The 21,412-nt window shown below is 41.0% G+C and overlaps 1 protein-coding gene across 4 annotated transcripts in view; it reads right to left on the reverse strand.

The window, feature by feature from the left end:
• mdn1 (midasin AAA ATPase 1) overlaps positions 1–21,412 on the reverse strand; it is a 165,303-nt gene that overhangs the window by 52,106 nt on the left and 91,785 nt on the right. For all 4 annotated transcript variants that reach the window (XM_088285694.1, XM_088285693.1, XM_088285692.1 and 1 more), the window contains exons 49-64: positions 18,562–18,782; positions 18,272–18,385; positions 17,894–18,023; positions 16,296–16,402; positions 16,032–16,165; positions 15,750–15,916; positions 14,448–14,568; positions 10,623–10,836; positions 6,849–7,089; positions 6,647–6,770; positions 2,767–2,931; positions 2,481–2,695; positions 2,021–2,408; positions 1,826–1,938; positions 421–1,090; positions 169–330 (exon numbers count right to left, since the gene is read on the reverse strand). In XM_088285694.1, coding sequence (XP_088141820.1) covers positions 169–330; positions 421–1,090; positions 1,826–1,938; positions 2,021–2,408; positions 2,481–2,695; positions 2,767–2,931; positions 6,647–6,770; positions 6,849–7,089; positions 10,623–10,836; positions 14,448–14,568; positions 15,750–15,916; positions 16,032–16,165; positions 16,296–16,402; positions 17,894–18,023; positions 18,272–18,385; positions 18,562–18,782 — 3,286 coding nt within the window. The remainder of the gene's footprint in view (positions 1–168; positions 331–420; positions 1,091–1,825; positions 1,939–2,020; positions 2,409–2,480; positions 2,696–2,766; positions 2,932–6,646; positions 6,771–6,848; positions 7,090–10,622; positions 10,837–14,447; positions 14,569–15,749; positions 15,917–16,031; positions 16,166–16,295; positions 16,403–17,893; positions 18,024–18,271; positions 18,386–18,561; positions 18,783–21,412) is intronic.

Consider the following 21,412-nt stretch of genomic DNA (forward strand, 5'->3'; position numbering starts at 1 on the left):
TAGCAGCTAAATGCCGTTTTGCCATGTTTGCTTTGAAACCTGGGCTCCAATAACTGACATGAGTCTGCAGACCTTAGAGCGCTACAAGCTTTATATTCAATTAGCATTTCCTTAATGTATTCAGAAATCAGGTCATTTATAGACCAATAGCACATTTCAATTTAATACCTTGTCAAATTGAGGGAACAGACATCTGAAGTCCTTCTCCTCTTGCTGTGCCTCAGTCAGTCCTGTGCCATGCAACTGACCGCGGGAGCGATACAGACATGCCTCCTGCTGTTCATGGTCTCTCTGCTTTTTCTCCATCTCGTCCCACTCATTCACTAGAGCCTGAAGGGCAACATGGCATACGGAACTTAAGTAGGTTTTAATGCATGAGGAACAACATATTAATTTTACCAACAATTCAGTAGTTATTACCTGACAGATGTGCCGAAAGATGTTTTGTGTGTCATCTCTGAACTGTCCTGTGCTAAGTGTGTGGCACTGCACAAAGAGAAGAGCATTGAGGAGCAATGTGGAGGGTGGCAAGTCCACATGAATGAGGTCTTGTTGTGATAGGAGCTGCCCAAGGCTACGCAAGGTTCCCTGACATTCTTTGGAGCACAGGAAGTCAGCATGGGCTAGGTAAGACGGCAAATTGGGGGACACGGAGGGAAAGGAAAGGAGGCAGGACACCAGTTTGGAGAGTTCAGGCGCATGATATAGAGAGGCAGTGATTTGGGAAGCCACCAGCTTCATGCCATATCGGAGCTGGAGGATTCCAGTCTGCACTGGGCCGACGACATCAGGGTAAAGAGAATAGTCCTCTTGTAGCCTCTGGCAGAAGCACTGCTGAGAGTTCTGCCAGACAATCTCCTCTTTCAGCAGACTCTGGATGGCTGACCGAGATAATGACGAGGAACTCTGCAGAGCACCCTGTAGGTGTGAGAGAAGGTCTTGCACTGCCGATGCCTGCCCGATGCTGCAGAGGTAGTGCTGGAGGTCCTTGAATAACCTTCCATAGTTGGGTTCCTGGGGGCGAAATGCCTGCTTCCTGGAAAGCTCGGCTATGTGTGCCTTTACCTGCTGGATACGGATCCACAGATATCTATAACCATAAATGCAAAAAAAGAAAATACAAATCATTAATGTTGAGTTCAAAATGCAATTATTTAATCCATACACCATTAACAGACCTATGCAGAGTTGGATGGTATGTCTGATCGCAAGATTTTTTATTTTTTTTTTTTAAAGATGTGTTTCCTTTGTAACCATTTCTTTATTTGTTAGAAGTTGGGTACTGACATCTACAATAATCTATCATCAAATAGTTCTCGAGATACAACTACAAATGAAGTTTCAAAGTTTAATAAGTCAGACTGATTACACAGCACTCTATTTTAAAGGAACAGATCGGTCAAAATTTAATTTGCAGCTTTCGATTAGAGAGTGTGTCGATAAGGAATAAAAGTGCAAACATCAATAGCATCTGACTTCCTGAAAAAGAATAATAATTAGTTTCTGATAATTTAACATAAAGCGTACATAAATGTGCGTGTTCATCGGCTGCCCTCCGACCGTTCCGATTCTTAGCGACCTGCGGTATAGACTAACAAACATTTGACACAGCCCATGGGCGGCAAGGCTGGAGAAAAGTCTTTTTTCATCTCTGACTTGGTTGTTTCCAACCAAACACTTATTTTATTGTCATGAATTTATTATATTTAATATTATGATTCAGTAGGGTCACGCCAAAATCTTGAAAAATCATTTAAACTCTTCTGCTTTGTTTTTTAAAACCTAAATAAATTTCAACATCAGAATAAATGAGTGTACACAAGACCTGATTCGAGGATGCTTGAGACCATCAATGGTACTATTCTCCTCCAACTCTGCGCCAGTCATCAGCTCAGAGGACAGGCTCCGCACTTTCCACTCGGTCTGAAGAATGGCCAACTAAAAGTGGAAAGCAGGCAAAAACTTAGCATCAAATGATGATGTTAGAAAATCACTATTAGATTCAAACATTTGCACGTACCTCCTGCTGGGCATAATTGAGTTTGTGGGCCCTCTTGACAGCTGGGTCAAAGATGGTCTGCGGTGCCCATAAGTTGATATGGAGCAACCCCATGTTGACCCAGAACACCCCAGCGTAAGCGACAGAGTTGGTGCCTTGAACCTTGTTTTCAACATACTGCTTCAGGCAGGCAATACAGGCATCCACCACTCCATCAGGGAGCAATTTAGGGGGAATGAAATCATTCAGAATTCTCTGGATTTCTTCAGCAGCAAGCAGTGGGTTGGAGTTCTCAGCCAACTTCTTACAGCAATCTATGTAAACCTCTTGCAACCTGTGAGGTAACATGTGTGCCATGCTCTGTAATTGTCGACATAGGATGGCACCCTGGAGTCTCAAATCTGTGCCTCTGAAGAGAAATAATGTGATCAGAGCAACTAAAGTATGTAGTTTAGCAGTATTATATTGTAATGTTGCCTACTTTAAGTCTGCCAGTGCTGGAAAAGCCATATTGTCCCACAAGATTGCAGACAAATCCGTGAGTTGGCGAGTCTGTTCCTTCCACTCCCCCAGGGTCACATGGGAGACAAAGAGGAGAGGAGTCTCTGATGGTTGCCACTGTCTTCCAGTTGCACCGCTGTTGAGCATCCCCAGCGCACAATGTGACCTCACAGCTTTATTTAACAAAGCCGGTCCCTAAAAAGAGAAGCGCTTATGACAGATAATGTATTGTCTCGACACAAAAAATATATATCGATAGCAAATACCATATTTTTTGCTTCATAATGTGGTTCTGAATTGGGATGTTTATCAGGATCGAGTGGATTCCATTTCAGCCAACGATCAGGGTCAAACGTTGCGCTGTTTTTCCACAGAGCAGCCAAAGCCTCAGATAGTAGCTCACACCACACAAACTGTAGTTCCTCCACCGGCTGTTGGGAACAACATTATTGTACACTCAAAGATGACTTAATCACAGTGTATTTTCTCTGCACCCTTCTCAGATTTTGAGGAGAGTGTAAGATGGGCTGAGGATATGTAATCAGTTTGTGTATTTATGATCATGTTTTTATACACTCATTAATGTTTGCACACACACACACTGACAATTATGCTTTAGCACACGCACACACACACTTTTGCTTCTGTTGTCTAATAAGTTTCTATTTCCTTGCTTTCATTGTAAGCCATGATGTACTAGTTTCAGTTTCGTTATGACTCTCCTTCACGCGCTAATAAAAGAGGAGGTGGAGCGGAAGAGAGGAGAGAGAGAGGGTGCTCAGAGCTGAAGGGAGCAAGATGGCTCTCTCTCTCACTTCCGGTCGACCGGTTAGGATGAACAACAATGCCTGCTTTTTTCCTGGTGAGATCAGCCACCTTTAGTAAAGTTATTTCAGTCTAAACAAGGCGTCGGGGCATTTAAACCCGACAGAGAGAAACGTGTCCTCGGCTCAAATTAAATTAAACTGTACAACACAATACGAAGGGACTTTTCATCCAACCCAGTCACTACAATAAATAGCCAATCGGGTTCACAAGCAATTAGTTTGCTAGTCGACTAATCACCCACAGTAGTCGCCATTAGTCGACTAATCGGATCATGACTAAATTGTGGCATAATCGCACCAACAAGCTGCCGCTCATATATGACCATCAATAGCTTCAAGTATGTACAAATTAATAATAAAGACAATTAAGATGACAGTACATTCAACTTGAATTAAACTTTGCACCTTGTACCAGCATTCCTGACATATTACTAAATGATGGAAATTGAAAGTGATACGTTTCGCTGTTAACGTTTGTGCATTTTAAAATGGAATTAAAAACTGCACAGTATGCTGACTTGCTGACTATAAATAAAAATGAAATGCATCTAAACATATTTCATTCTAAATTGATCGCCAATCCTTTTTTTAATGTAGGGAAGTGAAATCATCTGAGTAAAATTAAGCAAATGTGCAGTGTGTTGTGGTCTTTTATAATCTCCCTTGGGGAATTGTGTTGGGGGTGCTTCAGCATATGAAGTGCCAAATCATCTGTTCAGACCCTATGCCACTGATGTCAGTATTTGGTTCGCATTGCTGGCCGTAATTAAAATTTATTTCCAGCAAAGGTTGGAGTTTGTCACGAATGTGTTCATAACCATTATGGAAAGAATATCAAGAACCAGCTGGCCTCAGTATTGCATCTCCGCTTTTTGCAGATTTGGTGGTTATGTTGGCTTCTTCCAGCCAACTTCAGCTCTCAATGGAGTGGTTCACAGCAGAGTATGAAGAGGTTGGGATGAAAATCAGCCCCTTCAAATCTGGCAACATGGTCCTCCGTCTGAAAATGTTGAAGTCCCCTCTCCGGGTTGGGGAAGAGAGTGGAGGAGTATCTTGGGGTCTTGTTCACAAGAGAGGGCAGGATGGAGGGCAAGATCAATAGACGGATCGGCGCAGCGTCTGCTGTGATGACGGCTCTGTTTTGGTCTGTCGTAGTGAAGACATACTGTCTGAGCTAAATTCCTACCCTCACCTATGGTCACGAGCTGTGGGTCGTGACCAAAAGAAAAAGATCCCAGATACAAGTGGCTGAAATTAGTTGGTGTCTGGGCTCTTCTTTAGAGATTCGGTAAGAAGTTCTGTCGTCCAGGAGGGCTTTGTGCCGATTCTCATCCACATTGAGAGGAGCCAGATGACGTGGCTCAGGCATCTGGTTAGGATGCCCCCTGCACGCTTCCTCTGTGAAGCGTTCCGAGCATGTCCCACCAGCATGAGTAGGTTGTAGTTTTGGACATTTAGCTAACCTAAAGTTTTGTCATGTCTCGGAAGGCAGTCACGCATGGATGTTTCCCGCCCCACAGCTAGTTGCCTCTGCGTTGGTGTTAAAAGTACCAGCATTGCTCAAGGCAGCAATTTGCTTTCGAGGGCTAAACAGAAGAGGTTTGCAGAGCAAACTCAGCTTCTTACCACCCAGACACCACAAACACCACCACTTGCAGCGCATAAAACCATCAGCGTTGCGGTGCGAGCGGGAGTCAATTTCTTATAAACACCTCATTGACTGTCAATTTGACACCCTTGGAGGTGGTCTTTTTGAACGTTGTGGTTCAGCATGTGTTTTTAGGGGTCTCTGCGGGAGTGGCAATGTCACATAGCGAGTTTCATGACAACCCCAGTTGTCGAAGAGGTAAAATTAACTTAGTGGGCATCTTTGGCAGAGAGAGCGAGAGCTTGTTCTGTGCAACAATAATTGACTCCACGACATAGTGCACATTTTAGTGTGAAATGCTCCCACCCTTTCACCATTTTCTGTGATTTTTGACAGATTTTGTGTCTCATTTGTGAGCAAGAGTCTATGTGTGCTTCAAACTATAGTACAACAACTGAGTGTGCGCCCTCAGTCGCGCTACTGAAACTGGAAGGAAAGTGGGAATAGTGAGTTGCCCTGTATATAGATTTAACTGCGGAAGGAATGCATGTAGAAAGATGCGTCGCCATGTGTGCTGAGAGGGTGAGAGCTGTGTGCAATTGCTCACGTGCGAAGCTTAGAAAGAACACAGGTTCATTTTTTTTTTTATTCCCTTAATAGCTTTTTTACCTTTTTTTAACTGTTGGCTCAGAGGTTCTATGAAGACATCAAATGAAAGTGGGCTTATTGGAGCATGTGAAAGTCCACTGATTTTCATTTGTGCTCTCTGACACGCAACGATTTCTTAATATTCTAATAAAGGTATGGTGAGAACCTAATTTCCACACTTTATTTTTTGGTTGTTTAAAAAAAAAGATGAGTTTTTTAGTTAAAGATATGTCGTTGAGTGAAAGTCCCAATGATGATTCAGTTTGCATTTCTTTTTTTTACCCAGTACCATTTGAGTGTAGAGCAGGGGTGCCCACTCTTTTTCAGCATGCGAGCTACTTATAAATAACCAAGTCCAAGTGATCTATCAACCTTATTTATGAATATATTTGAAAATAGAATGAGAATTCTTTATAGGTAAAGTATATATTGATATACCTTGCATAACTGCATGAAACCATTTTGCACAATACAACTAGTGCACATTGTCTCTCGTTAATTTATTGATGACTTGTGCTGAATGAGTCAACCATAGAGTCCAGACAAGAGCTACTGATAGCGAGCCTTGCGCACACCTCCCAATGAATATTAGGCATGTTGGAACGGGTACTTAGACTTAATGATTGCTTGCGTTACGGCTGCCGGTTGTGATGGTGGACGGCTCCTCCATCCCGTGGGTCATTCTCCAGTGCTGAAACTGCGAGCGCATACCTTTGCGCATCGCCCGACTCCCCCTGGCCCGCTAGTTCTTCAGCCAGTGCAAGACGCCCCGCCACGGAGCCCAAAGCAATTAAAAAATCCTCCTATTACCCTGTGTGGAAATAATTAGCTTCCATGTTCCCATCGTTTTTATACTTTATTATTAAGCTTAGAGTAGACGGAACAAAATGGAAACTGCTAATTTTGCAAGTTAGTGCCCTTGTGCATGCATGGTGAGGCATGCAACAAGTCTGAATGTGATGCGATCTTTCCCTTTGCGAGCGACTGGTCGATCGCGATCGACGCAATGGGCACCCCTGGTGTAGAGTGTACTAAAAGAAAATATATACATATAAATAAAAGAAGTGAAAGTCTTATACTTGCCCTTTCACTGCTTAGCAGGAACCAGAGCGGCCGAAGTTGAGTGACATTCATTGGTGTGGACTGGAGACAATAGCAAAGATGTCTGGAGACTTCAAGGCGCAAGCTGTCCAGTGCTTCTTGGTCACTGAAAGTCAATCAAGACAAAATGAATAAATAAATCATGATATCATAGTTATAGTTTTGCTATGGTCTTGAGTTTTACCCATGTGAAAAAGAAAGCTGCAATAAATCTGTACTGAGCCTCAGCTGGTTGAGTACAGCCACTTCCTCCATCAGGGGCCACAACTGAGCCCTGCGGCTAAATTGCTGAAATTCTAGTTGAGACAAAGGGAATCCTTGTGTTGGTCCATCCTCTTCGGATGTGCTGCGGGTCTCCAAAAGACCGCAGGAAGTCATCTGGTGCTGCTGGTGCTCCACACTTGACACCAACCTCTCTAATATTGCTTTGGAGTAAATAAATGAAAATGTGGTTATTATTGTGTTCATCACTGGTCGGTGTGCCACAGTACACGTCAAGATTTTTTTGAGGAAGAAATAAGTGTGCAGAAATTTATATTCAGCTTTTTTTTCTTTGTGCTCACTAGTAAGACTATTCACTGCACTAGTTGAAGGATTGTCTTAGTATTAACATGTTCTCAGCTCCTAGTGACACTTTTGGCCATCTCAGCCACAACTACTACGACTAAACTAGTGAACTTCTGTGCTGCACCAGTAACTCCACTCATCCTTTTTAATTAATTAATCCTTTTTTTTACACTCTAAACATGTCCGTAACAATAGAATAACAAAGTCTATGCCACATCAGTTTGCAGTTCTCTCAAAATGACGTGACAAGCTAAGCTTCACCATCTTAACTTCATCTCTGCCTTTGTGCTGCACAACATATAAAAAAAAATTTAGATTTCACGATAAGGGCCTATTAAATATGCCAATCGTAAAGACAAGCAATAATTTCCTCAAGGAATTGTATGCTTTTATCTGAATTGCACTCATGAGATGAAAACTTAGACGTGCATCGCCACCTAATGGTTGGACAATATCTAGAGGAAATACAATAAATTAGCTAAGATCAAAATGAGCTTACTTCTTTTGTGGCATGGAAAACAAAATACTTCTTTCATTAGATAATACAAATTTAATTTCTCTTGGTACAGGTTAAATGACGCAATAGTATCTGTCACGATAAGCAACATCCAAATCGCATGTTTTTCCAATATTTGTCATTTTAACCCCAATTCCAATGAAATTGGGACACTGTGTTCACCATGAATAAAACCAGAATACAATGATATGCAAATCATCTTCAACCTACATTTAATTGAATACGCCACAAAGATAAAGACATTTAATGTTCATACTGATCAACTTCAGTTTAAAATCAAATAATCATTAACTTTATTTAATTAATGCAACGCGTTCCAAAAAAGCTGGGATAGATGGAAAAAAATGACAAAGTTGAGTATAGCTCATCCAGTTTGGACCATTCCACAGATGAGCAGACTAATTGGGAGCTTGTGGGTGCCATGATTGGGTATAAAAGGAGCTTCCCTGAATTGCTCAGTTATTCACAAGCAAAGATGGGGCAAGGTTCGCCTCTTCATGAACAACTGTGTGAGAAAATATTCGAACAGTTTAAGGACAATGTTCCTCAACGTGCAATTTCAAGGAATTTAGGGATTGCATTATCACCAGTCCATAACATCAAAAGGTGCAGAGAATCGGGAGAAGTCGCTGCATCTAAGCCATTAGGCCAAAAACCAACAATGAATGCCTGTGAGCTTTGATCACTCAGGTGGCACTGCTTCAAAAAAACCGAAAATGGGCGCAGGAGCATTTCAGAAAACCAATGTCATTAAATAGAGTTTGTCGCTACATCTCTAAGTGCAACTTAAAACTCTACAATGCAAAGAAAAAGACATTTATTGACAACACCCAGAAGCGCCAATGGCTTCTCTTGGTCTGAGTTCATCTAAGATGGACTGTTTCAAGTAAAGTGTTACGTCGTCTGACGAGTCCACATTTCGAATTGTTTTCGGAAATTGTGGACCCCTGATCTAAATTGTCCCTAAATGGGACTGTGAGTGTGAATGGTTGTTCATCTATGTGTGCCCTGCGATGGACTGCCACCAAGTGCAGGGTGTCCCTCGGCAACTGCCCAAAGAGATGGGATAGGCTCGGAAATTGTGGACCCCTGATCTAAATTGTCCCTAAATGGGACTGTGAGTGTGAATGGTTGTTCATCTATGTGTGCCCTGCGATGGACTGCCACCAAGTGCAGGGTGTCCCTCGGCAACTGCCCAAAGAGATGGGATAGGCTCCAGCACGCCCGCAACCCTAGTGAGGAGAAGGGGCTCAGATGATGGTTTATTTATATACCGTATTTTCGCAGTCATAGGACGCGCTGCCTCAAAGGGCGCAACACCTGTTGAGGGTGCTATTTCTGTCATTGAAGCACACACTGGGCGCGCCGCCTTACAAGGCGCTAGCTCAGCTGCTTTTAGCATAGCAATAGCTCAGCTGCTCGCGCAATTCACTTTGCCTCAATACCATAAGCAATCGCTGCATTTCAAAGACAGTTGCCATGATACCATTGACAATTGCTATCATTAACAATGACTCTAACCAATAATAGGTATCATGGCAATAGTCTACAAGACTATGTCAGGGGAGGGACTTCACTGGTCACCACACTCCTTAGAGTCACGGTTTCAAAAAATAAAAAATAAAAAGAATAAAATAAAAACTCTCAGCATACAAGCAAACAATGAAACAAAGAAATAAGATTAACACAAAACATGTATCTCTCATGCCATCAATATACCAAAAAGAAATAAAAATAACACAAAATGATATAGCAATGGCTTCTTGGGCGCCATTAGAGCAATGCCTTCTGGGAGCCACTCAGACTCAGCCAAATCACATGGCTGTTTAGAGAGATTTGCATGGCTGTTTAGAGAGATGTGCTGTTATGCTTTGGGCTTTTTGTCTGTTGTCTAAACCTGGGACGTTTCTTGCTTGCAATAACATAAATAATAAGACAGACTACAACATTGTGGACAGCTGCCCTTTTGTCCAGCTTTCTCCCACACCATCACCCAAACACCATAGTCACACAATGTATAGTCATGGTCAATTTGAAGCATAGATGACTCACACTTTGTCCAGCAGGGTGTGCTAACATGCACTCCGAACAGCCCAATGAGTAAAAGGGTTGACGGTCGCGAGTGATACTTTGTCCATATAATGAGCGCAGTCGCCTTACAAGGCGCTGTGTTAGTTTAGGGGAAGGTTTGGGACTTTTAAGTGCGCCTTATGACTGCGAAAATACGGTATATTTAAAAATTGGAATTACTTATAGGGACAATATATATAGTATTGGTGTACCTTGCATAACTGCATGAACCCTTTTTGCACAATACAATTGGTGTACAGTATCTGTCCTTACTTAACCGATGACGTGTGCTGAATGGAATGAGCTACGGATGGAGTCTTGGAACAGCTCTGGATCTAAAGTATGCCCATATTCGTCAGTGGGGCCAGACACACACTGCACTAGATTGGAAGAGTCAATGAATCTTAAAAAGTCCTTTGCTAACGGTTTGTCAGGACCGCACACATGAATATTAAAATCCCTCATAAACAGGATGTGATCATATATCAGAATGATTACGGGAAGAAGGTTTAAAAAGTTTTCTTGATGTCACAGGCAGTGTGTATTTTGTGCACCACTCACATATTTCCCATCTTTTTTCCTTTTTGGCGGCTTCTTCCAACGTGGTGACCAGGGCACCGAAATTTTGCACAGATTTTAAAATCTGAACATTTCCGGTAGAACTGGAATGTTAAGCCCGGTTTCACAACTCTCGATACTCAATCATAATGCCCAATTTTAGCACTGTTACTATGGCATCCTTCACTACTTCTGATATTTGAAAATACAAAAATGTGTTTTGCACAAGACAGAACAAACTCTTACCATATTTCTGTGTATCCAGCTCATTGTTTGCCAGCAGAACGAGTCCCCAGGCTTCGAGCATACTTTCTTTAATGTCCACACGAAGTCCAGCAACCTGAAGACAGACTAGCTGCTGCTTCAAAGAACTGAATGTGTTGTCAAAAGTGAGCTCTTTTACATCCAAGGCTTTACTCAAAACTCTGAGCTGGGAAGCACACTTCGCAACAGTCTCCAACTAGAACATAAACATTTTCAAATTAGATTTTCATCTGCTTTACCTAAACATGAGTTCCAATTTACTCAAATAAAATCATATATCATACATAAAAAAACAAGTCCTCTTATTTTTCCAACAATAAGTCACACTTTTTAATCACACGTTTTAATCACTCTTTGGCTGGTCCTGCGACTTATACTCAGATGCGAGATGTATAAATTAAATTTCAAGCTCAGAATGTCATCCAAAATCCCTGTTTTCTAATTGTGTTCATTTTCTTTTGGCCGAGAAAAAAATTCATAAGCATGCAAAAACAAATTGGAGGTAATTTACGTATTATGTATTTGCCAAAAGAAAGTAGAATATGAAAAGGAGGAATAATAAATAAAACACGAAGAATTGGTCATCACACAACTAATGTGTAACATATCGCAAGTTAAGCATGCGGCTTCCTTATGCCAGAACAAAGATTTACAGCGCCAAAAGGAACAATAACCGACCCAAGATTCTAGCTTTGCCCAGAATGTGATGCGAGATTCTAGTTACGGTAAGCCAGTTTAAACTAAAAAGAAAAATGTTTCCGGAGTGAGGTTTTGACCAACCAGGATTTGTTCGCTACTGTCAACAATATGGGATACATTCATAAATTCACATATAATGCCAAATCACTCATGTAAAAACAAATAAAGGAAAATATGTCCATTAGGTAGTGCTCTTAGTTGTATATTATTGGCTAGTAAAAGGAGCTTTATACAATACTTAAATATTCAGTAGGGACAAACATGTTTAGCTATAATCATCTACTGTTATATATCGTCTGCAAGGTTGTCAATAATTGAGAAAAACTGTTGATTACTTAATCCAAGTTTATTATAGCTATAAATAGGCATTGGCTTTCCTATAAATCTGCACCAATGTAGATTGAGGTTGTAAACACACATGCGCATCAAAAAGCGTGTGAAGATGTATGCACGTGCTCAAGCGTGTACACGACCATGCAAGCACGCTTACTTTCACGCATACACTCCATAGCACACGCGTTTGTGCCTTATGCTCCCCATTACTTGGATGCCATTGTGCCCCACGCAAAACAAAGTCATAATTCCATAAAACAAAATTCACAACCAAACCTTCCATGAGCCGTCACCTTATCGTGGTGGAGGGGTTTGAGTGTCCCAATGATCATACGAGCTAAGTTGTTGGGCGCTTTATGCGCATGGCAGGACCAGCCATGTGCAAACTGGTTCAAGGTGAGGGACCAGACCAAGCACGGCTCAAAAAACCCTTATGTTGGTAACATTGATTCAGTTTTCCCTTGCCCGGACACGGGGGCCTCCCTCTGGAGGCAGGCCTGGAGGCGGGGCCTGCACCTATGTGGCCCCGCCGGGCTCAACCAGAATGGATAACGTGCGTCCCCCTTCCTATGGGCTCACCACACATGGGAGCGGCCAAAGGGGTCTGATGCAGAGAGAGCTGAGCGGTGGCCAAAGTCGGGGACCTTGACGGTCCAATGAGCAGCTAGAGAAGCTGGCTCTAGGGACATGGAATGTCATCCCTCTGGCAGGGAAAGAGCATGAGCTGGTGTGCGAGACAGAGAAGTTCCGACTAGTCTAATTTGCTTCCACACACAGCTTGGGCTCTGGTACCAGTCCTCTTGAGTGGGGTCGGACACTTTTCCATTCTGGCGTTGCCCATGGTGAGAGACACAGAGCTGGTGTGAGCATACTTATTGCCCCCCAGCTTAGCGCCTATGCATTGGGGTTCACTGGGGATGAGAGGGTAGCCTCCCACCACCTTCAGATGTGGAGGACAGGTCCTGACTGTTGTTTGTGCTTATGCACCAAATCGCAGTTCAGAGTTCCCACCCTTTTTGGAGTCCTTGGAAGGAGTGCTTTAGAGTGCTTCTTCCGGGGACTCCATCCTTTTTCTGGGAGACTTCAATGCTCACGTGGGTAATAAGAGAAGACCTCCTCAATTCCACTGACATTAGGAAGCAGAGTCTGGGCTCTCAAAGAAAGGGCTTTCCTATCTCTGGGTTTGAGGTCACCGAAAAAGCTCCTTGGTGGCAAGGCTCCGAGGTTGAACGAGATCCGCCCGGGATTACTTAAAGCTTTCCTGGTTGAGACACCTCTGCAACATTGCGAGGACATCAGGGACAGTGCATCTGGATTGGCAGACCGAGGTGGTGGTTCCCCTTTTTAAGAAGAGGGACCAGATGGTTTGTTCTAACTGTAGGGGAATCACACTCCTCAGCCTCCCTGGTAAGGTCGATTAAGGGGTGCTAGAGGTTGTTGTTGCAATTCTAAATACTGCTTCTTAATTTAGGTTTGTTCCCACCTCCACCATCAATGTGGAGAGCAGGATTCTGTACACATATACATTCCACTTTATGAAACCATGACTGAGGACCACAAAAGATACTGACCTCCAAGCCATGTTGCTTACTTATTATGGTGTGAAGGCAATCATTATGATCAGCATTAACTAACAAACTGCAAGGATTTAATTAACATTGAACTGTAGCTGTGTGAGAGTATGTAAATAGTTTGTGTATTTTTAATCATGTTTTTATACACTATTTGTATCAATAATAATTGCACGCACACACACAGACACGCACATCATTGCTTCAGCACACATGCGCACAACTGGCACACCCACACGCTTGTTTAAGTTTCACTTTCCATAAGTTTCGTTTTCCTCTGAATAAAAGTCCATGGGATGGTCGAAGAAGTCAGTGAGAGTGCGGGAGATTGAACTGGCAAGACGCCTACTTCACCTCCTGACTTCTCCTCCCATCCGCGATGGAGAAAAGACAAAACCTTCCCTGGTTATTCCTCTGGTTCTCTGCATTTAATTCAGCCTAAGAAGGCGTCAGGACCTTTTTAAACCTGACAAGCTGTAAAGCTGACACTGCAACGCATCGTCCTAACGTGGCATGTTACGTCATCAGTAACAGCAACGGCGCTAATAAATAAAATTATTCCGTTACTCAAAAGTTAACGCCGTTAGTAACACCGTTATATTTAAACATCGTTATTCCCAAAACTGACCATAGCTACAATGTGGCTCGTGACAAAAACGACCGAGACCCCTGAACGAGAATAGGCGTTTCCAGTCAAATAAAATTAAGTCTGAATTTCACCAAAATCCTTCAACACCCACGATTAGGGGACAGCGATTTTGGGTTGGAGTCAGAGCAATTATTTTCTATTGTTCCGCGACTTTCTATCACTTGGGTCGCGTGCGTTCTGCAGCCTTTCATACTGACGGATAATTTTCAGTCTCCAATTAACCGACCATGCATGTTGTTGGAATGTGGGAGGAAGCCAGAGTACCCAGAGAAATCTACTTGGGCACGTTTGGAAAAGGCTGATTCAACACGTGAAGAAGGCCGGGGCCCGAATTCAAAGCTGTGACCTCTGTGAGGTGGATGTGCTAACCACCAGGCCGTGTTTTAGTTTTTAATAAACCAATTTCCCCCCTAAAAATGCAACTTTCACTTCGGAACCACACCTTTATCCTTCTCCATGATACATATGCTGACTGGTGCGACATATACCCTGGAGTGACTTATAGTCAGAAAAATATGGTAGTTAGAAAATATTTTGTGAGTGAGGGTTTCCAACCTTGAATGGCAGAGATTTTCCCAGTGTTCTCTGGATGCTTTTTAGAGCTGTAGCTACAGACACTGGAGTGGAGAGGAGAGTCTGAATGGTTCCTGCAACTGTCCTTATCTCCTGGTAGCATCTGGGGGGGGGGGAAACAACTCAAAAATGCAAATCTTTGTGAAAGCTGAAAAGGTAAATAAAAAAATGTGTGTAATGATAGAATAATGTTGACTGACAGAATAATATATAATGACTTAATAAACAGAAAATGTCGAAGGTGCAAGGGGGGAGAATCATGTGTGTAGCTTATGTCCCTGTACAAGACGGTCGACACACTGGGGAGGTCTGCATGGGGGAATCCCAGATGTACGTAAAAAACTGGCCAATATGGCTGCCCCACTGGGGAGGCCTAAATACAAGAAGCTAAACAGTTTGAAAAAAAAAAAAAAAAAAAGTAGAACTACCATGATAAAAATAGTATTTTTTTAAATGTATTTGTCTAAGTCGCAATGGGGAAAATGTTTACTTTTTGCCATGGGGGATTTTTTAAATAGTTTGAATCTGTCAAAAATTTAGAAATTGCAGTACAAAAAAGTAATTCTTAAATTTTGTGGGTAAAGTGCAAAAAGTAGAATTTTGGAAAAGTGGGAATTTTTGGCATCAGAACGCTCAAGCAGAAGAGTGAAAGCAAGCGTGAACAGTTTGAAGCTAGAGAAATTAAAGGAGAAAAACCAAGAAAATCTGAATTTGTGATTTTTTTGTGAGTATTTCATTGATAAAATTTTGCAATTTGATTAAGTGGGAATTGTTGGCATGTTGAAAAACACCCCTGTCAAGGCACCCATAACTAACAGGTCCTCGGTGACGGACCAGACAAACCATGGCTCACAGACACCAACCGTACTGATTCGCGAACATTTGTGAGTGTTTTTGAAAGCGATAAATGTTGCGTTCGTATGAGAAATCGTCAGAGTAGGTTCAATGTCGCAAATGTTTGCAAAACATTCGCCGGACGTTTGCCGACAGATTGGCATGCAAAAGTGAAATGTTTGATGTTAGGTTGGGAATGAATAGGGAATTTTCGGGTGAAAAACGTGAAATTCTGGGAAATCTGTGAATTTTTGGAAAAACAAAAACGGAAGCACCATGGAATGAGAATCTGTCGAAAAAGGTGGTAGGAGTAGAAGGACAAAATAAAAGCCAATATGTAATAGAGCATAAGCGGTTCGTAAAATGATGGCTGGAATAAACTATAATAAAGTTGAAGGTGTTCACACCATAATAATAATGGTATCATTTCATATCGAAAAAGTATCTTACTCTAACGTGACGTCAGCATCTCCCAGCAGCAGCAGGGGCAGACAGAGGATGACGTGCTTCTGTACCCACTGCCAGTGCAGTGACATCACGGCGATCCCTTGAGTATCTGCTGGCATTGTGTTGCAAACATCCCAGAAACGGTCAAGCCACTGCAGGAGCTGCAGGATCTACACACAAAATTACATGAAACATTGCATGAGAAAGGAGCTAGAACAAAAAGCCAATAAAGTTCTTTGGTTTGTATTTTGATGGTATTAATAGTATCAGCACGAGTTTGACGACCTCAAACATAACATGATCTGGGATGTAAGCCTGTCCGCTTTGTATAGCCTGCAGCGTGAACGAAGCCCACTGGTCAAAGAATGTGTGTAGGTGCATCAGCACTGGATGAGGCAGGTGACCATTGTCCACAGTCCCTGTATTGACAGAAAAAAAACAAAGTAAAATACATATCAGTTTTGACAACTTATATTCCTACCAAACTTATGAGCAAGGCAGGAGGATTTCAGGTATGAAGAATCTGTCGACTTAAGCTCAAGTTCAGACCTCTGGAGAAGGCTGTGGCTATTCTCAGGGCACAGTTTTGATTTGATAGTTTGACAGCGCACATGCAAATTACTGCTCTCTCTTCTCGGTCCATCAGCAGAGCGATCCTGGTAATGATAAGGAAAAAAAAGATTTTTCAAAATCACTTTAATTTACACATGATTCAAGAGCAAATGAAGCTATATAAACATGTCACAAAATATCACCTCAAAAACTTGGAGCAAAAGGTTTACAATTGATACGGAAAAATATATGTATATGTTCATATAATTCAGATATGAAATGTTTAAATTGAGAAATTTACAATAATTACTTTTTAAATATTTATTATGTAGCACATTTTACATTCCACAGTAATGAACATCTGCCCCGTCTTGTGAAATACATGACAAGTTTAATATACATACAGTAGTCATGTAACAATTCACTCAAGCACGATTCGATTTGATATTTCTATTTATTTTTCTTAATTGCTGTCATGCTTGTTTCTGTGCTTCCGTGTGGTGCTGCAGCCATCCACAAATGCAACACGCAAAGATTTTTAGTGCGTTTTAAATACAGGCAAAAACTATACACTATGCCGAGTTGCAATATTACTATGAAACTACCTACAAATAATAATAAAAATATTTAACATATTTCACTTTCCATTTTTTTAACGTAGAAGTGACTGACATATGAATAAAATTGAGGAAATGCACTGTGATAAAAAAAAGAACTAAAATCATCAGTTGAATAGATTTAGAATTTTATTTTATTTAATCTGAATACAAAACTTTTTGTCTTGCTTCTCTCGAATGTATATCTGCACATTCAAAATGTGGCATGTGCTTAAAAAATGGGACGGAGTGAGACGCAGACAGACAGTGAGAGAGAAAGAGAGAGAGAAAGAGAGAGAGAGAAATCCCAAACGTGATGTGCATATAATAAAACTAAAACAAAATAAAATTACTCAGCAAAACATAATTGTTACCAAATCAACACGCATAACCCATTTTTTTCAATAGTTTTATCAATGTAAATTAGTATATTCTAACGAGCAAGGTCGGTTTAGTTTTATTGTTGGGTGCTGCCGTTCATGGCTTGTGGCAAATGCGTTATGTAGTACTTTGGGTGGTGAGATTTCCAAGTTCATAAACGCGGTGCGTGGTTGCGACATAGCACTTGTGCTATTGCTGTTTCGATGTCAATCACGTGTATATAAAAACAATGTTTTGGTTTTTAATATAAGCGATTTTGCTGACTAATGCTGTCACAATCAACAGTAGATGCTACAATAAGTTAGCATACCACAGCAGAACATCGTGTGCGATGTTCCATCGTTCCATGTGCGCGCTAACCGCAGCTAGCTTTTAGAGACGTAAATTACGTACGTGCCACCTTTTTAAGGTGCTTGTTTATCACCGCTGTGCTGCAATGGAAGGTAAGTTTACATCGTATTAAGTAATTGTGCGTTTCCAGCACAGACATGAGAGAGTGTGTATGGTTAACATTTTTTTAGATTGATTGCATATTTTGACCATTTTATATCGATATTAAATTGATTTTCGAAGATTCGTTACATCCCTAGCGTAAAGTAATAATAACGTAGTGTCAACCTATTGGCAACTGCATTCAGCTCCTCCATAAACTCCAGGTATCTTTTCTCATCCTCAAAGTTACATTTGTTGGCTAAAATGTCCAAGTACTGCTTGTTCCAGCGCATGTCCACCAGATTTCTGTAGTCATCTGGAGAGACATAAACCATGATGGACAAGTCAGTGACAAAGTATACTGTTAGGGTATGCAAGAAGAGAATCAACGGTATTCATTTGGTGGTAATACCAGAATACTCTTGTCTTCCTTACATTATCCTGAAAAATATATATTTTTAAATATACCAAGATAAGATTTTTTTTAATGTAGGTTTAAAATGTACGGATGGCAATGCCCCATATATGAAACAGTTCCACACATGATTTGATGCAACACTTTACCGATGCTTTGCGGTTGCAGAAGTTCAGCAAGCGATTTCCCCTGGGCAGCGAGTTGACAACTGAAAACTGCCTTCAGAACTCGGTTTCCTGCTTCCACTTGAACCAAAGCCAGATCTCCAAAAAAAAAAAAAACAGACAATCATGTTGTCAATTGAGTGTTGCAAGAGAGCTGGTGCTAGTGTACAGTTGGAAATTAATCAGATATGACTAGCACACGAATTTGTGCGGCAGAAGATTGTAGATTCTGCAATCTTTAAACTGGGATCAGAAGCTCATGTAGAGTAACAAACCAGGGGTGTAAGGGTAGCTCTTTCCTAGATGTGAAAGCCAGCGACTGCGCATGATCCAGTCTCCATGAGAGGCACGCTCTGTGACAAGTCTGACTGCCGTCGGTATCAGCTGCAGCACATCTCCTTGTTCCAGAGTGTTCCTTCCCTCGAAGACTAGACCTTCATGAAAACCACTGCTCTGAAGTACCCTCTGCAGATCAATCCGACTTAGTGGACGATTCCTTTTAAGATAAGACAGGATAACTTTAATTAGTTTCAAAACTAGGAATGATAGTAATAATTAACTACTAACAACGACTAACTTTTTTGTTACAAAAAAGTAAACTATTGAATTAGTTCCAGAAGTAAATAATGAACCTACAGTATTTTGTTCCTTACAAGTTGCTAGGTGACTAAGAGTCAATAACCTGGTTGACATGGAGATTTTTTTTTTGTCATTCTGATTGAAATAATTTGGAATGAAGCTCTCTGGTCATCTGTTTACGATAGACCGATTATCGGCCAGGCCGATTATCTGCGCCGATATTTGGCATTTTGCCAATTACGACTAACTTTTTTGTTACAAAAAAGTAAACTATTGAATTATTTCCAGAAGTAAATAATGAACCTACAGTATTTTGTTCCTTACAAGTTGCTAGGTGACTAAGAGTCAATAACCTGGTTGACATGGAGATTTTTTTTTTGTCATTCTGATTGAAATAATTTGGAATGAAGCTCTCTGGTCATTTGTTTACGATAGACCGATTATCGGCCAGGCCGATTATCTGGGCCGATATTTGGCATTTTGCCAATTACGACTAACTTTTTTGTTACAAAAAAGTAAACTATTGAATTATTTCCAGAAGTAAAAAATGAACCTACAGTATTTTGTTCCTTCCAAGTTGCTAGGTGACTTGGAGTCAATAACCTGGTTGATATGGAGACTTTTTTTTGTCATTCTGATTGAAATAATTTGGAATGAAGCTCTCTGGTCATCTGTTTACGATAGACCGATTATCGGCCAGGCCGATTATCTGGGCCGATATTTGGCCTTTTGTCAATTATCGGCATCTGCCCTTTTATAAATTTCAAGGCTGATAAATTAAAAGCTGGTTTATTTTGGCGCGCTATCTCCCTCTGCTGTGCTCATCCCTCTGCCTGCAGAAGCAGATTGGCCCACCCATAACACCATCTGATTCTTTGTGCTGTGGGTAGCAATCAGAAGTAAGCTACCTGTTTGCTTTTTCACCTCGAGGCACTACGGGAGGAGACTTTGCCGAAATATTAAGAAATGTCAGTCTACTACAACTCAAAACTAATAGAAAACTATTTGTTTACTAAACTTTAAAGAGATGAGTTTTTTCATTGAACTATAAGAGATGCAGCTGAGCCTTGGAGCTCCATGCACTTTTTGTTAGCCTTTTAAAACTAAATTGCCTATTTCCTACGATGTAAAAAAGCTTTCACATGTTGTAAATCACGACAGTTCTTTAATAAACGTGCTTAAAGGCTATTAAACTAAATCAAGCTGCTATTTTTCAAAATTTTGACAGCATTTGACCACTTTTTGCAACAAATGAATATCTGCTTCAAATATCAGTTATTGGCCTCCATGACTACTAATAACTACTATCGGTATCGGCCCTGAAAAAAAACACATCGATCTATCACTAGTTTACATGTGATGTGATCTTTTCCGATCCACAGTTTACATGCTCCAACCTGTTAATCAGATCAGTCGGGTTACAGCCGTGTGACATGCTGCAATCCATGTAATAATCACGTGATTTATAAAGATTTATACTTGTAAACAAGTTATCACATCTTAGACGAGCTCTGTTAAGACGCTGCAATTTTAAAGTGCGTAAGCAACAACGTCACTACGCATTTCTATCAACAAAGAGCATGCGCAGCCTGAATACAGCCTGGCTTTTCCAACAAAACCTTTTACATACCGCATGAAGTAATATACCACACTAGTGAATCTGAATAAAATTCCATTCAGATTCGGCTTTTTTTATTCCGATTGACGTGTTTATTTGGAGCATTTCCATTCCGTTTGGTCATTTGTATCCTTTCCTTCCTTTCTTTCACACTATTTATGGGATTGACTCATTATTATATTTTGGTCTACTCACCCCAAGGTGGAAAAGGGACCAAATGAAATTAGAACTGCAATGAACTAATACGAAGAGAAAACATGACAGAATACACTGTTTCCCACTCTTCATTGCCCAAAGGCACACATTTTACATCAAAATATCTCTGCACACAACCAAACAAAAATGTCACAAAGTGGATACTCTTTAATTGAGGTGTGTCAGAAATGTTCCAAGACTGGCATCATAAAAGACACATTTCAAACTATGAGTTTCCCCTTTAATGTGGGCCAAGGATCAACTAGTACATTTAGATACATTTTGCATTGTTTGGGGGGGGGGGGGGGAAATTATTTGCCCCGAGGCATTTCTGGGCTTTACTGTACTCCATTCACAGACATTTATAGGCCACGTTAAGTGCATTGTACACTCAATCATGACATTTTTTAGTCTATTAGCACCATGTTGTGAAGGAAAGGTGACACTGCAGTCAGTGAGTTTGTATCACTGACCATGAATTGTGAAAATCATGTCAAAACAAAATGATCTAAAGCCATAGGAATATTTCACAAACTAAAAAGACAGATTTTGCTCAGTTGTTACTTAGTGCTATATATATATATATATGAGTTGTGTGGAAGTCTTCAGACACACAAATCAAGGACAGATGTTGTTCTTATTCGACAGAAGAGACCATCAGGATAATAAAATTTGCAGATCTTCGTGCACCCATCAATAATGTATTTGTAAAATCACATTTGCTTAAATTCTAT

This window comes from Idiotropiscis lumnitzeri, chromosome 21, assembly GCF_059441095.1.
Source record: "Idiotropiscis lumnitzeri isolate Australia: NSW breed Sydney's pygmy pipehorse chromosome 21, RoL_Ilum_1.0, whole genome shotgun sequence".
NCBI classification, from domain to species: domain Eukaryota; kingdom Metazoa; phylum Chordata; class Actinopteri; order Syngnathiformes; family Syngnathidae; genus Idiotropiscis; species Idiotropiscis lumnitzeri.